Raw genomic sequence first — 13666 nt, 5'->3', positions numbered from 1 at the left:
TGCCTTGAGCAGGTCTAGGTAAGGTGGAGGTGGCAGAGCTGCTGCCTGCAGGGCTGAAGCTGGTTTGATTTTGTGCCCCCAGCATGGTGGCAGAAGCCCCTGGGGTCCAAGCAGAGCCTTCCCCAAGAACATCCCTTGTTGGAGAGCCCACACGGTCACTGGGGTCTGACTGCAGCTGCGTGGAGCCAGCTGGGTCTGCAATATTAAAAAAAAAAATGCTTAAAATCTTGACCTAAGCAGCAAGGTATTTCAATTTTTCATGAGCTGATCCAGCCACCCCTCGGTGTTTCTTTTCTCCTGCTAAGACTGAGCCCCAGCTCCGAGCTGCCTCCCGTCGTGCCGGCTGTGGAAGAAGCCCAGAACAAAAAGGCAGCCCCAGCTTCAAGCCTCCCGCACGGCGAGGCAGAGGAACAGCTCCTGGGGACAGGCTGATGTGTTAAAAGCTGCCCGAGCTGCAGTCCTTCTCCCCTTTCCTCTCAATGTCACCTTGGTGCTCGCTTTGCCTTCTGCAAAGGTGTCCCAGCAAGGTTGTGATTCCTGGGCTCCTGCCTGGCTGCGTGGGGAGGCTGAGCCGGGTTCAAAGCCTGCTTGGGTTCCTGAGCCTGCCTGGAGTTCGGACTCGCAAACACGCCTTTTGATACCATGACAATCTTAAATTCAAGGTCATGGAAGATCTGAAAACGTCAATTTCTTTTTGGAAGGAAAGTACCCGTTCTGGTTTCCAGCGGCTGCGTCGGGTTGAGCCGCGTTCGGGAGTCGCCGTGCCCTTTTCCAGAAAGAGAGGCAGCTGCGCTTTAGTGGTGGATAAAAACCCAATTCCTTTTCATAGCTCTCTTGCCGTGTTTACGTGTGAGAGGGGCTTTGGGCTCGTTTGGGATGCAAGGCACTCTGCAAATGCAAAGATGTAATTATCCCATTTTTCTCTTCCTACTCCCTGCCTTCTCCCTCTGCACTTCTGGCTCATCTCCTCCGCCCTTTCCCGAGCGGAGTGCTGATGGCAGCGTTTATCTGCATTTGTCCTCTGTCCCTGACATCCAGTTATTGATTGGCATGATTAAAAAGAACTGATAATCACTTCACATTAATCCCATAAATGACTTAAGACACCCAAATATTTGCATAATGCATCTTAAAGGTGGCAGCTAAAAGAGGATAAGACCCAAAACTGCTTGGCGCAGGAGAAACGGGCTTCCCACTCACCTGTGGGCTTGCTTAAGTAATTAGCCTTCTGCTTGCATAAGGAGGAATCTGAACTGGTTTAGCGGAGGAAGATGCAGTGGGTGCTCAAAGGCTTTGGGATTTGAGCATCCAGCCCCGGTGCTGGGGCCGCGGGGGGAGCAGCGGGGAGCGGGGCAGCGGCTGCTGCAACGGGAGCCCGGTCGTGTCTGCTGCCTCTCGCGAAAATCTGGAGCCAGACGCCCGCTGAAAGTACCTCTGTCTAAAGACTTTCTGTCATAAACTTATCTGATTAGCGGGGAGCTAGACGACAGATTAGCCCCTGCTTCTGCACCGGGGCTGGGCTCCCCGGAGCATCTGAGCAGATCCGGGGCTGGTGCCCAGAGCCGCTGGCAGGTGGGGAGGAGGTGGGGGGGGGGGAGAGGAGGGGGATGTATTTAAGGGAAGAGGATCGCGGGGTGGTTCTGCAGATAATGCACCCTCCGTGCTGTCCCGCGGGTCCCAGGTGAGGACACTTTCTGCGGCAGGGAGCTGGTGGCCATGTGCTGCCTGTGGCAGCGGCAGCGAGCGGGCGCGCTCCTCCTGTGAGTAGGGGCCGGGAGGGCAACGGGCACGGGGGCACGGCTCTGCTGCTGTCCCGCGGGGTTTTGTAAGTGTCTCTGCTTCCTCTGCCCCTCGCCTTCCTTTTAGGAAGGGGGGAGGAAGGAAAAGAGCCACGTCTCGCTCGGAGCAAGCACCTCGTGCTGGAAGGACGGGTGCTTTAACGTAGACGCAACCCAAAAAGGAGGGAGATGATCCAGCGTTTCCATTTAGTGTCACGTATAGGGTTGTTTGTTTTTTTTTTTTTTTTTGCTTGTTCTTCCTCTTCAGTGTTTGTGCATCGTTTATTGAGAAATATTTTGCAAGAGCTTTGCAAGCCAAAGCATTTGCCAGCTGAACTGCAGTATCTGCTACAGCGACTGTCTTTTTGCGCTTGTGCTCTCCCTCTCCATAGAAGGAGAAAAGCAAAAAGACTGAAGTAGCCTACTCGACAGCAGCCTGAGAGCAGGCACAGTAATGCTGAACCACTCTGTGTGCTCTCAGCCCAGAAAGAAGGGAGAATTATTTCAGGAGTGAAGAGTTGAAAATTAGTTTTGTAAATAAATCTGAGCCGTGGGCTCGGAGTGATGCAGATGGCCAGGTTCACGGTGGGTTTCTCTCCAAGAAGAAAAACAATTATTCAAGTAAATAAAGTAGGCTTGCGTTCCAGCAGTGATGGAATGGAAAAACTTACTTTTTTGAGAACAGAGGGGTGGCAGCTGATAGAAGACTATCAGTTATTTCAGTTCAAGTTTCCTATTAATTCGGGAACAGATCTGCCAATTCGTGCGCTTTCAGTTTTTCCATCTGAGATGTAAGTTCTGGCCCACGCAAGTTATATCTGGCAGCACTGAAATCAGGAGCTCTGGCAGCTGCCGAGCACTTTATGGGAAATGAGAGGGCTGCTTGGGAAGTGCTTCGTGCTCGCTCTCCGCTCCCCAAAAGTAGAGGAGGTTACCTTGGAGCCTGGCGGGCGGGGGGGGAACCTTTCCTGCAAGGCGGCGATGTCGGGGGCAAACAAAAGCAGCTTGCGCACGCGTACGCACATGCACACAGAAATCAATTACGTGGTGGCAAATAGGATTTCCTTAACTTGGTGCTTTTCTGCTCTGTTGCAGCCGTGATAACGACCTCTCCACTATCATCTCCAACCTGCATCAGAGCCGTCAGCTCGTTATGCCAGAGACCCAGAGCCGCTGTGAATTCAAGAGGAACAGCATCGACGTTGGCTTGGGAGCAGCAGGTAAGGGGCTGGAGCAGGTCCTGCTGGCTGGGGCTCGGCGACTTCCCTCCCTTCTCTTTCACCCCTCCCTTTGTGCATTTCTTCAATTTCTTTTTTTTCTTTTTTTTTTTTTTTCCCCGTGGCTCTTCGTGTTACACTTCAGAGTGAGCTACGTGAAGTCTCTTAATATTCTGGCCGGAGATTAACATGGGAAGGATTTCTTGGTGTTAAAGTGGTGCGGTCTTTTGAGATCTCAGCCCTGCTTTATTCTCAAATCTAGTGGTCTGTGTTAAACTACTGGCAAAGGAGCTTGCGCCAGCAAAGAAGTGAAATGTCCCCAGGGTTAGTGTCAAGTGAAGCAGAAAGGCCTTGCAGAGAGCACGGTTTGATTTGTAATTTCATTAATCAGAGGTTCCCCATGCTGCCTCTGTGCCTGCCAACTCCTTTGTGAGTGTGTGTTTGGTTGGTTTTGGACTGCTACCTGGCTTTTTTCTTTCTCTTTTTTCTTTTTTTTTTGTTTTTGGAAGTTGAACTTCTTTGACGTGGTGAAAGCAGAAGTGCTGTGCCCGTCTGGATGTCAGGAAGGGGATGCTTTGGTGGTGGACGCGCATCAGCCAACAAGTGAGGCACTGGTAACAAAGCAGAGCTCTGCTTGCTGCTTGCAGAGCCTACGGTTTGCTTTGGAGAATAATTAAAAGTTGAGGAAAAAGTGGGAGTAATGCTGGCTTCTCTATTCTCTGTAGGGAAAAGCAATCTCTCTGCTTCCAAATCAGACCCGGCTCTCTCTGCGCGTGTTCATGTTAGGCCTTCCCTGAAAATCTCTGTGTGGTTTTGTCCCTACTTGCCTCTAAGTCATTCTGTTGACCGTGTGAGGTAACCAAGGATCCGAAGGGAAGAGCGCCACGTCTAATGCACTTTGGGAAGGTCTCTGGAGGCACCTGGTTCGCCTTTTGCTGAGGCTTGGCCCCTTTCCTCCTGCCTGCAGTGGCACCTGGGCTGCTTCAACCTCTTCTGCAGGGAGCATTGAGTCCCACGTGTGTGTAGGGCTGAGCTGGGGGCTTTGGGCTGGCTGTAGGGCAGCCACGAGCAGCTCCCCCTCCTCGCTTGCACAGCTGAATCTCCCTTTTCTCTTCGTTACACAGCTCCAAAAGGCACGCTGGCCAGAGAGATAAGTTGTTCTCTACAACGTTACTCATGTCTGGATGTCTCAGCTGACCTCGCGTGTTAAAATGGGTTTTAATAATGTTTGCTGCCCGGGGAGGCTGCTGGGCTTTATCAGCGCTGCTGAAATTCTCCGAGATCCTTAACGTTCCAGAAATGCAAAGTGCACTTTTCATTCCCGTCAGTGTTAAACAGGAGCAAAGATTAGATGGCGAGGTCCTCGTTTGTACTTGCTAGAATTCGTGCCCGAGGTTCTCCGGTTAGCTTCCTAACCGAAAGGAACGGTGAGAAATATGAAACACAGGCACCACGCAGGGGCTGTGGCAGTGGGGCCGGCGGCGCTTGGCTCTGATCCCAAGGAAAGGCTGAGCGATGAAAAAGCAGAGGGCTCGTTCACACGAGAGGCCACCAAGCAAGTGACAGAGCCTTTCAGGACGTGATAGATCTGGTGTGTCTAAAGAGAGCCGACCAGCAAAAGAGCAGCTGGGGGCATGGTGGGGATGTTGGCTATCCGAAGGGAGAGGGGCTTTGTCCCATCTCCGCGGGGATGGTTCAGCTCTTGCTTTGTCCCTGCTGCCTGGCAATGGCTCGTTCCCCATGCCTATTTGATGCAAGGGAGGCTCGTTTGCCAAAACCTCCCCAGAAGCTGCCAGCTCTGGGTCTAGGTGTGCTGCTCTGGTACCTGCACCACCACCGCTGGAAGCCAAGGGACCAGAAACAAAACGGTGCTGGGGGTTTGTAGCTGCCGCCGATTACTGGATTTATGCCTCGGTGCTGTTTGTTTGTACTGGTGTGAGTGGGAGGGGAGAACGCTGGAACTAATTGCTGCGTGTATAATTTTAAGAGACTTAATGTTGGGTTAGCCTCAAAGACTGGCTGGTGTTTAAACCTCTTAGTAAGGGGAAAAAGAAACGTGCCCGCGGCTGCCTGCCGTTTGCACTGCCTGCCTCTGAGGACAGGCACTGAGAATCTCACCCCCAGGGCAGCATTTGGAGATGGACGGCGCTGAAGAAACGATGCTAACGCATCCGAAAAAACTCCTGCATCACTTGTGACCGTGAGCTGTGCTGCTCTAGAAGTAAGTTGGAATAGGATGCTCGAGTGTTTGCTGGGTTATGCTAACGTTTATGGTCCCAGCCAGCAGGGGCCGAGCGCTCTGGAGGCTGAGCTGCAGCTCGGACCGAGGGTTGTGCACGCTCAGGACGAGGGGTGAGTGTCTGTGGCTTTTTTGGCTATGGCTATGAGCAGGGGAGTGAGAAACGGGGATAGCACGGCTGCAAGAGATTTGTTTATTGCAGGGTCCCCGGGGCTAAGAGGGCTGAAGTTGGCAGGGTTGGTTGGTTTATGATTAATTCGGCGAGAGTCGCTTGATTTATAGTTAAGGCTAAGAGTAGAGGCAGTGCGATAGTTTTGAACGTGGACTGGAAAATTGGAATAGTTACTGGATCTTGAATGGTCTTTGAAATGATGGAAGGGGCTGGAACTGCTGGGAATGGATGGTTTGTAGGGCTCGGGTGAGGTCTGGGGGATAGGTCTGGAGTCAGGGTTCAAGCCAGAGCTGGGCTGATGGTTGGGTCAAAAGGGACTGAGGAGAACATTGCTGGAACATGAGAGGCCCGTGGTTGGAAGAGTAGGACTGATATTAACGTCCTCGGAAGGTCTGTGAATAATTCTTAAGTGAAACCAGGCCGCTGTATATCAATGGTGATGGTTAAATTTGGGAACAGAGACTGAACAGCTCAGTTTGGGAAAGCAGAACTTCCAAAATAAATGGGTCCTGAAGGACTTGGATAGGGTTTGGCCCTGGCTAGAAGAGGGGCTGATAACCCCTCGTGGTGGGCGCCGGCTGGTTGCAACAAGGAGCCCGGAGGAGGTGCAGTCTTAGGCTTAGGACAGCTGGGACGAAAGAAGTCACTGCATTTTGGGTCATGAGAGGCCCAAAGAGCTACGAGGACTGTGGAGTCAGCACAGACAGACGGCTGAGCTCCCCGGAGCATCACTTCGGTGTGATTGAGGTGAGTGTGGTGGGTGTCACATGCTGGCAAGGTTAGCACCTACCAAATTTGGGAGCTACGGTGCTTGGAAAATACATGGCCCATCAGAAATGAGAAGACCATTACTGCTAATCTACAGAGATAACGGGAAAGGAGGGTGGTTGTGTTACCTGGGAGGGGATTTTTTTTTGGACGAGATGCGTAACGCCTTCTACCAGTCTTAGGGTACGTTGTAGAGGTGCACGGGTCAACCCAGGCATGGAGAGGGAAATCTGCCCAAGGTGGCAAAGCCAACAGCAGAGCTCTGTTCCCTGGTTTGTCCTCCCTGGCTTCTTTGCTAGACCTCTCTGTTGTTGTTCCTGCGACAACAGGACAATGTGGATTAAAGCATGCTCCTAGGGATTCCCCAGGTGAGAGATTTTGGGTTCAGGGGGGTGTTCCCCCTTGCTGGGGTGTGTGCTGGAGGAAGAGCTCCGGATAGAAATAGCTGGAAGCCTCACTCGTGTTCAAAGCATCCCCTGATACCAGGCCTTCAAAGGAAATAAAGAACACCAAGAGCAAAAACCTACAAAAAACAAACAAAAAAACCCAAACCACATGAATCTGCTCCAGCCAGTGCTTCTCTGGCACCAGGAGGGGTGAGCGAGGCTTTTGCAAGGACAGCAGAAGTAGGTGGCCGAGAGGCGTGTCCCGATAAAATCTAATTGCCCTATCGATCGGCTCCGGAGCCGCGCTCGGCTGCGGTAATGATTGAGATATTCGTAGGGGGTTGATGCATGGGAGCCGTATCTCAGCGCCCGGGGCCCACCGGGGACCTGGGGGTGTTGCAGCGATCTCTTAATCACGGAGCAAACCCGCGCGCGTTGGGCCCGCTCTGCGGCACTGCAGATTTATTACAATTATTATCACCGATGCACTTGGATTTCCTTAGGTCCCAGGGGGTGCTGGGTTTCGGGGAAGAGCTGCCCTGCTCGTAACTCTGAATTTTTAACTGGCTGAGGAAAAAAACATCTCAGTCCAAAAAACCATCTCAGTCCTAGGTTAGGAATTCACCCGTCTGCACCACCGTGCACCTTGCTTTTCCTACCGTCCTTCCCTTGGTCTCATCTGGGTTGACCATTGGCAGTGTCAGGCTTTTAAGAATAGTAAATTCTCAGACTTGTAAGAATAATTAAATTAAGAATAAGTAAATTTTCTCCTGCTTCTGCTTTCTCTTCCTCTCTGTGTGGCTGGGAGTGCAAGAGCTCGTGCTTGCAGGTTGGGAGCCCTGCTTCCTACAGTCTCCGGGTAACGTCTGCTCACCAAAGGGTTGTGCAAGTTTCAGGTGTGCAAATGTCCATTGCTTCCAGCATGGATTGGAGTAAATGCTCTTGGAGGATCGGGGAATGTGGTGCAGGGGAAGGGTGTTTGCCTCTCTGCCAGCTCCAGAGATCTCCACTGATCACAGTGATTCCCAGCTCCTCTTCTCAAGCCTAGTTTATATCTACACTGGGCTTCCACCCAGCTCCTGGGTTTAATCTCCTCCTCTGAGCTGAACCTGACTTCATAAAAATCAGTATTATTATTGAAAATTGGAGCTGGCTGATGCAGCTGCTGAGAGGGGAGGGCAGCGAGGTGCCCCCTGTGCGCAGAGGAGAGGCGAGCTGCTCCCCTGGGGCTGGCAGCCTGCGGGAGGGCAGGGGAACACGCAGGGAGCCTGCCTGGAAAAATGTTTTTTTTTTGCCATTCCCAGAGCTCCTGGGGCTGTTTACCTGGGAGAGGTTGGTGCTCGCTCCTCTCTTGGCCCTGCAGCCCTGATTTTTTGTTCGGTCCTTCTCTCGTGGAGGTGCTCTGCAGCGGGAAATGCCGGAGGATGCTTTCCTTGGTGCTAATTAAATTGCAGTCACGATGGGGATATAATATGCCAAATGGAGGAAGAAAGGAAAAGTGCCTATAATGGGGGCTGTACTTCCTTGGGAACACGCGGAGACAGCCTGCTTCGGTGAGATTCAGTAAGAGGCTTAGCAACATCTGCAAAGGTAGAGCAAGTGTGCTGAAATGCCTCCGGGGGAGCGCGCGTGGGAGGGGAGGGCAGGCGGCGAGCCTAATGAGAATATAAAAGTCGTTTCCAAATGGATCAGATAAAGGCGAGGCAGCAGACAGGGTACAGCGATGGCACTACAGAGGGGCTTACCTTGAGAGCGGATGATGGCACAAGGCGCTTTTAATCTTAATTGAGAGAGAGAGAGGCACACACGGGGATGAGCAGAGCCGGGGCTGCTCGACAAAGGCGCGGCGGCAAAGCTGGCGGTTTGCACATCAAACACGGATTTAGAGCCCCTTTAAGCAGCTCGCGGTGTGCCTGTAAACAAGTCCAATCCCCTCTATCCCGTTTGGCTAATGCAGTCTGCCAGGAGAAGGTGGAGGAGCCCTCGTGGGGCTCCTGGGGCAGGCGCCCGTGGCTCTCCCTTGCGTGGGTGCGTGCCGCTTGAGGAGGTGCGCACGCGTTTTGCGCTCCTGGTCCCATGGCCCTACCTCATTTCCCTCTTTCTCCTCATGTCCTAATTTCTCCACTTTCTCACCAAACCCCCTCTGTGCTGCAGATTTCATGGCTTTCCACTTGCAGGAGGGCCGTTGGCACGGGTAGAAGTGGAGGCATCAGGCTCGCTGGTGCTGGAGGAAGGTGGCCGGATCTCCCCTCTCCTCCTTCTGCCCCTCATGGGGTCGGCTTGATGTCTGAACGTGGTCTGAGAGGGCGCTTCATGGGCACAGCAAGTCCCGACACTTTTTTTTGTGTGTCTCAAAAACATCCTGAAAGAGATCTCTCTCCCTCTCCAAGGTTATTCGTTCTCCTGCAGTGAGGCTCCCGTCTCATCTTTCCACGTGATGCTCTGTTGGCTAACAGAAGGAGAAATTTCAGGAGTGATCTGCAGGCAGCTTCCCATGGTCCAAAGTGGTCTTGGGACTTCCCTCTGCTAGAGAGGAGTTAATATATGGGGGCTGAGAAGGAACTGGGATCAGGGATGTCGTAGCTAATGATTAGAGACAGGGGCGCAGCGAACGGCTGTTTTCTGAGCGTGTGATAATGAGGTAGGATGCAGGCATGTTTTCATTTAACAAAGCAAAACAATAACAAAAAAAAAAGCAGCAGCCTATATTGAATTGCTGCCTTAAATTGAGCAGAAAATCAGCACCAAGAGGGCATCTGGGAGTTGTAAGCCCAGCCACCCTTGTTCGCATGTTTTTCCACGAAGGACAGTTGTTCGCCTAGGCAACGTGAGGGTCTGGGCTCTGTCGGTGCCATTTGTCCTCTTGGCTGGGATCTGGAGGATTGCCCTTTCTTTGTGCTCTATTTAAGTTAATTTTTATTTTTTTCTGAAGCCCGGTTGGAGGCAGCCAGCATCCTTCTGTAACCCAGATGGAGGGCTCGGGAGGTGAAGGAAAAATGGGAAAGCCAGACGTGGGAGCGTTCCCTTTTGCTGTGTCCTGCATAGGTCAGTGCAGTGCCTTTTGCTGGTGTCGTTGTAGATTTTTGGCCTTGCCACTGCAGGAGGAGAAGGAAATCAAGTAGTTCAGTGCCCTGTGCTTGGAGCAAGCAGTTTGGTGTCTCCTGTGCTTGGTGTGCTCCGGGCAGCCCGGCACGGCCAGGACACGGTGCCTGTGCTGGCTCAGCCACCAGCCTTAGGTTGGCACGCGTGGTGGCTTTGAAACGGAAATCAGCAGCAACTTTCTTCCTCTCCTTGCAGCTCTAGGAAGAGCAGGATTATCCTGCTTCCAAAAATAACCTCCTCCCTGCTCCCACCTCCTGTCCCAGGTGTCTCACAGGCGGCTCGCAAAGCACTGAAAACAAATCGGTGACACCTCACTGATGGTAACTGCAGGAACCCAGCATGGATTGCGGCTGGTACCCGACACGTCCCCTTCTGTGAGCCCCTGCCACGAGTCCAGGTGATGCTTCAGGGGCAGGGTTTTGGCAGTGCTCCTGCTCTGGCACGCGAATTTGTCATCAGGTTTGGATGCCGTGGGTTTGGTGCTGCAAACCTGAGCCTCCTGCTCCTGCTGCATGGCAGCTGCAGCCCTGTTCCTCCTGACCTCAAAGCCTGCAGTGGGATTTGGTGCTCAGGGAGCAGGCGTGGAGCTGCTGCCCTGCTCCTTGTTCCCTTGAAGCCGAAGCCCTGCCAGGTCAGGTCCTGCCCTCCAACACACCGACCCTTTGGCAACGCCTGCCCGAGGGCTTCTGATGGAAATGAGCCTCCTCAGTGCAAATCAAGAGCAGGAGCTGGGAGGGGATTCTCAAGGATGTGAGTGCAGGGAACCAGCTCCTAAATTGAACGAGATGATGTCCCCTCAAGCTTGCAGGTTTGTGGCATCAGACCTGGTCAGAGCACCCGTGGTGCTGCGTGCTTTGGGTCAGACGTGAATGGAGCTGGGAGCAGCTGAGCAAGGTTGGAGACCTGAGGGTTGGAAAGATTTTTATTAACCCTTTGCCATGAGCAAGAGGAGGGTCACCTGCCTACCTCATTAATTTTTCAGCTCTGCACAAGCCTTTTGTTCCAATTCCTTTTCTTCTCTTTGCTCCTCTCCCATTTCCTTGGTTCTCAACCCCTTTTTTCCCTCCTTCTGCTTCCATCCTTAATCCTCATCTCACACGTGCGCCCTCCCTCCCTCCGGTTCCCGGGTCCTCCTCCCCGTTGGCCCTTCCCCACCCTCCCTCCATCGCCGAGCTCCTGGGGAAGAAGACAATCCGAAGGCTTTCCTCTGCTCTCAGCTGAGAGGCTCCTTCCCTCAAGCCAATCAATGGCAGCCTTTCAGCCCCAGTGGGGCTTGGCAAACATTAGATCAATAAGTTATTAGCACCATTCTGTCAGCTGTAATGTGGAGATTGATCGGGGCCGGGGCTCCTGCATGCTGCCTGGCACTTCCCCAGCCTGATAAAGATGACAGATTAAGGGAATAAGAAAAAGGAATTAAGGAGTCTGGCTGTCAAAGCTGTCACGGGCTGGAGGAGCGCTGTTTTTTTCCAGGGGCTGAATGAGTGCAATCGGACATTTAAATGGTGCGAAGGGCACAGCACCACCAGCAGCTCCCTTGGAAATTGTGATCTGGGGCGTTCGCTTGCACAAAGAGCTGCTGGAGGTGGAGGCAGCACCAGGGCGCCGGCGGGGACCACGCGCAGCAGATCCAGCAGCTCCTGGGGAAACGCCAGCCCCGGCCCTGCCACGCCGCCCTGAGAGCCTTTTGGGGTTGTTGAATATTCCGAATATTCCCCAGGACCCAGGGAGGGATCTGTGGCAGAGGACCGGTGCCAGGTTTCGGAGCTTTTTTATCACGGGCAGATAAATGGAGGCCAAACGACCGCTGCCTGGGAGGTTTGTGGTCCCTCCAGGAGACGCGGCGTGATCCTTATTGCAGCTGGGCTTAAGCCTTTTGATTTAACAAGCTTCCCCCTCCTCCCGTCCTGCCCACGAGAGCAGCTCCTTCCTAGAGCGTGCAGGATCCTGGACTTGCAGCCCAGCCTCCCTCCTTCAATCTTTTCCCCAGCAGAGTGGGGATTCACAAGTTTGCAGTCGCTAAAAAGCCTCCCTGCAGCATATAAAATGAATGCAGATCTCTCTCTTAAGTGCAGTATATCCTCTCCATGAGTGTTTTTCATACGATGAATATTTACCACCTTTTTATGGCTCGGTGCATGCTGTAAAAATGAATTTTGTGGGAAGCCGGGCGACGAGGGGACGTCGCTGCCCCTTCCCTAATAAACAGCCTCGTTACAGCCGGGTAGGAGGACGGCTCCGGCACGACCTGCACCTCGTTCCTGGGGAACTGAAATATTGGGCTGGCCTTTTCGGAGCTTGGCTCCAGCTAGCGAGCGCGAGGAGGTGGGAAGAAGCAGGAGACTGTTTGCCTGGTAGGAGGGAAGGCAGATGGCCCAGCGGTTGGAGCTGAGAAGGGGGATGCGGGCTCCTTCCCCAGCCTAGCAGAGGCTGGGTGATGTGTTGTACGTCGGGAATCCGTCTGTGACACTCTTCTTGTGTGCTCCCGCAGCCTGGGACCTTGCGTTTAGGGAGGAGGGAGTGACAGCAGGTCTGCCTCTGGGGGGCTGCTCTCTGTATTTCACCAAGATCCATGAGCCAGCCGCTGACCCTTGGCTGTTGGAGTCCTGCTCTGCTCCCGAGAGCGACCAGACACCACTCTGCATAAGTTAAGTTCTCTCAAAGTGAGCAGGAGAGATAAAAAAAAAAAGTCTGGTTCCTTGCTCTGTAGGAAGGGCCCATCAGCGTGTCCCGTTCCTCTCCACTTGGTTGCGTTTTGCTTCCTGATACAGGCGCGGAGAGATGAAGGAGCAAGGAGAGACCTCGGTGCAATAGCTGGGGCTTGAAGCCTGCTGCCTGCCGTGTCCCTAAAGCCACCGAGCTGACCTGCTGGCCGGGGGCTGCTGCCTTTATTTTGCTGCTCGGACACCCCCTTTGCAGTGACATTTTCCCCTTTCCTTGCTAGATCCAGCACTTGCACGCCGCCGCATCATCCGAGCATCCCAAGGCGCACAAACCCCCCGCCTCCCTTCCCCCAGCTCCCCCAATAATTTTTTTTTTGTCCTCCCCTCCCCGTTCTCATTGCCCTCGGTTAAATTACGGCCCGTTATTCCCATGACCTTGTGCTTCGCTCTGCCTTTGTTCCATTGATCCCTGCTGGCAAGGGACGGGGCCGATGTGCCGCCAGGCTCCACGCTGCTCCGCGCAGCCTCCCGCCTGGCCCCTCGCCCTCCAGCCTTTGTTGTCAGCAGCCCCGCGACTCGGCGAGCTGGTGCTGCTTCTCGCCGGCAGGGCACGAGCCTGTCGAGGGGGAAAAAAAGTCTCCGGGGTCCCTGCAAACCTGTCACGTCGAGGAAAGGAACGGGCTGAGCGGCGGGGCTGGAGTGCCAGAGCTGCCTGAGCAAAGCAGCTCCTCCGGTGCCAAAGGAGAGGGGAGAGCTGGGGGAGGTGGGATGCTGCCAGGGTATTTTGGGCCAGGCACTGGGAATTGTCATCCCCGGGGTTTGAGGTCGACTGGGGGGGCTTAAAAGCAAGGGGAGATGTTTTCCTCCTGGAAAAACAACATGGAAGGGGGTGGATGAGAAGGGCTCTCTTCCCTTGTTAGATGTTGGCTATCGGAGCCTGGGTGGATTCCCGTGGAGCTTGGCTCACTGCTGTGTTTACGCAGGGCTTCTGGGGCCAAAAAGCTTTCACAGCAAACCCAGAGATACGGAGAGGGAGCGTGAGATAGGGCTCGATCTCCTCCCACGGTGCCTGGAGCACAGCACAGCGCAGCAGCGCTTGGTGCCGCGCATCTTGCTCCGGAGTCTGCCCGTTTCACAACGCTGGGAGGGCGAAAATTTGGGGACCACCTCCAAGTTGCACATTTGGCCCTCTCCAGGTGAAACCTGTGGTCGGTTATGGGGACAGGTTGGGTCCTCGCCTCGCTTTGATGCAGTCTGTGCCCTTGGTGCATCTTCTCCGCCGCAGATCCAGTTGTAAAGGGTGGAGATAACGTCCCCCCCGCTCTTTGGGGAAAGCTGGAG

General features: G+C 53.8%; 1 protein-coding gene across 2 annotated transcripts in view; it reads left to right on the top strand.

Annotated features, from left to right (window-relative positions):
* SAMD11 (sterile alpha motif domain containing 11) overlaps positions 1–13666 on the top strand; it is a 102457-nt gene that overhangs the window by 58530 nt on the left and 30261 nt on the right. For both annotated transcript variants that reach the window (XM_068658908.1, XM_068658907.1), the window contains exon 5: positions 2874–2998. In XM_068658908.1, the coding sequence (XP_068515009.1) occupies positions 2874–2998 (125 nt within the window). The remainder of the gene's footprint in view (positions 1–2873; positions 2999–13666) is intronic.

Source organism: Anas acuta, chromosome 22 (assembly GCF_963932015.1).
Source record: "Anas acuta chromosome 22, bAnaAcu1.1, whole genome shotgun sequence".
NCBI lineage: Eukaryota > Metazoa > Chordata > Aves > Anseriformes > Anatidae > Anas > Anas acuta.
This window is presented reverse-complemented; position numbering and strand designations above follow the sequence as displayed.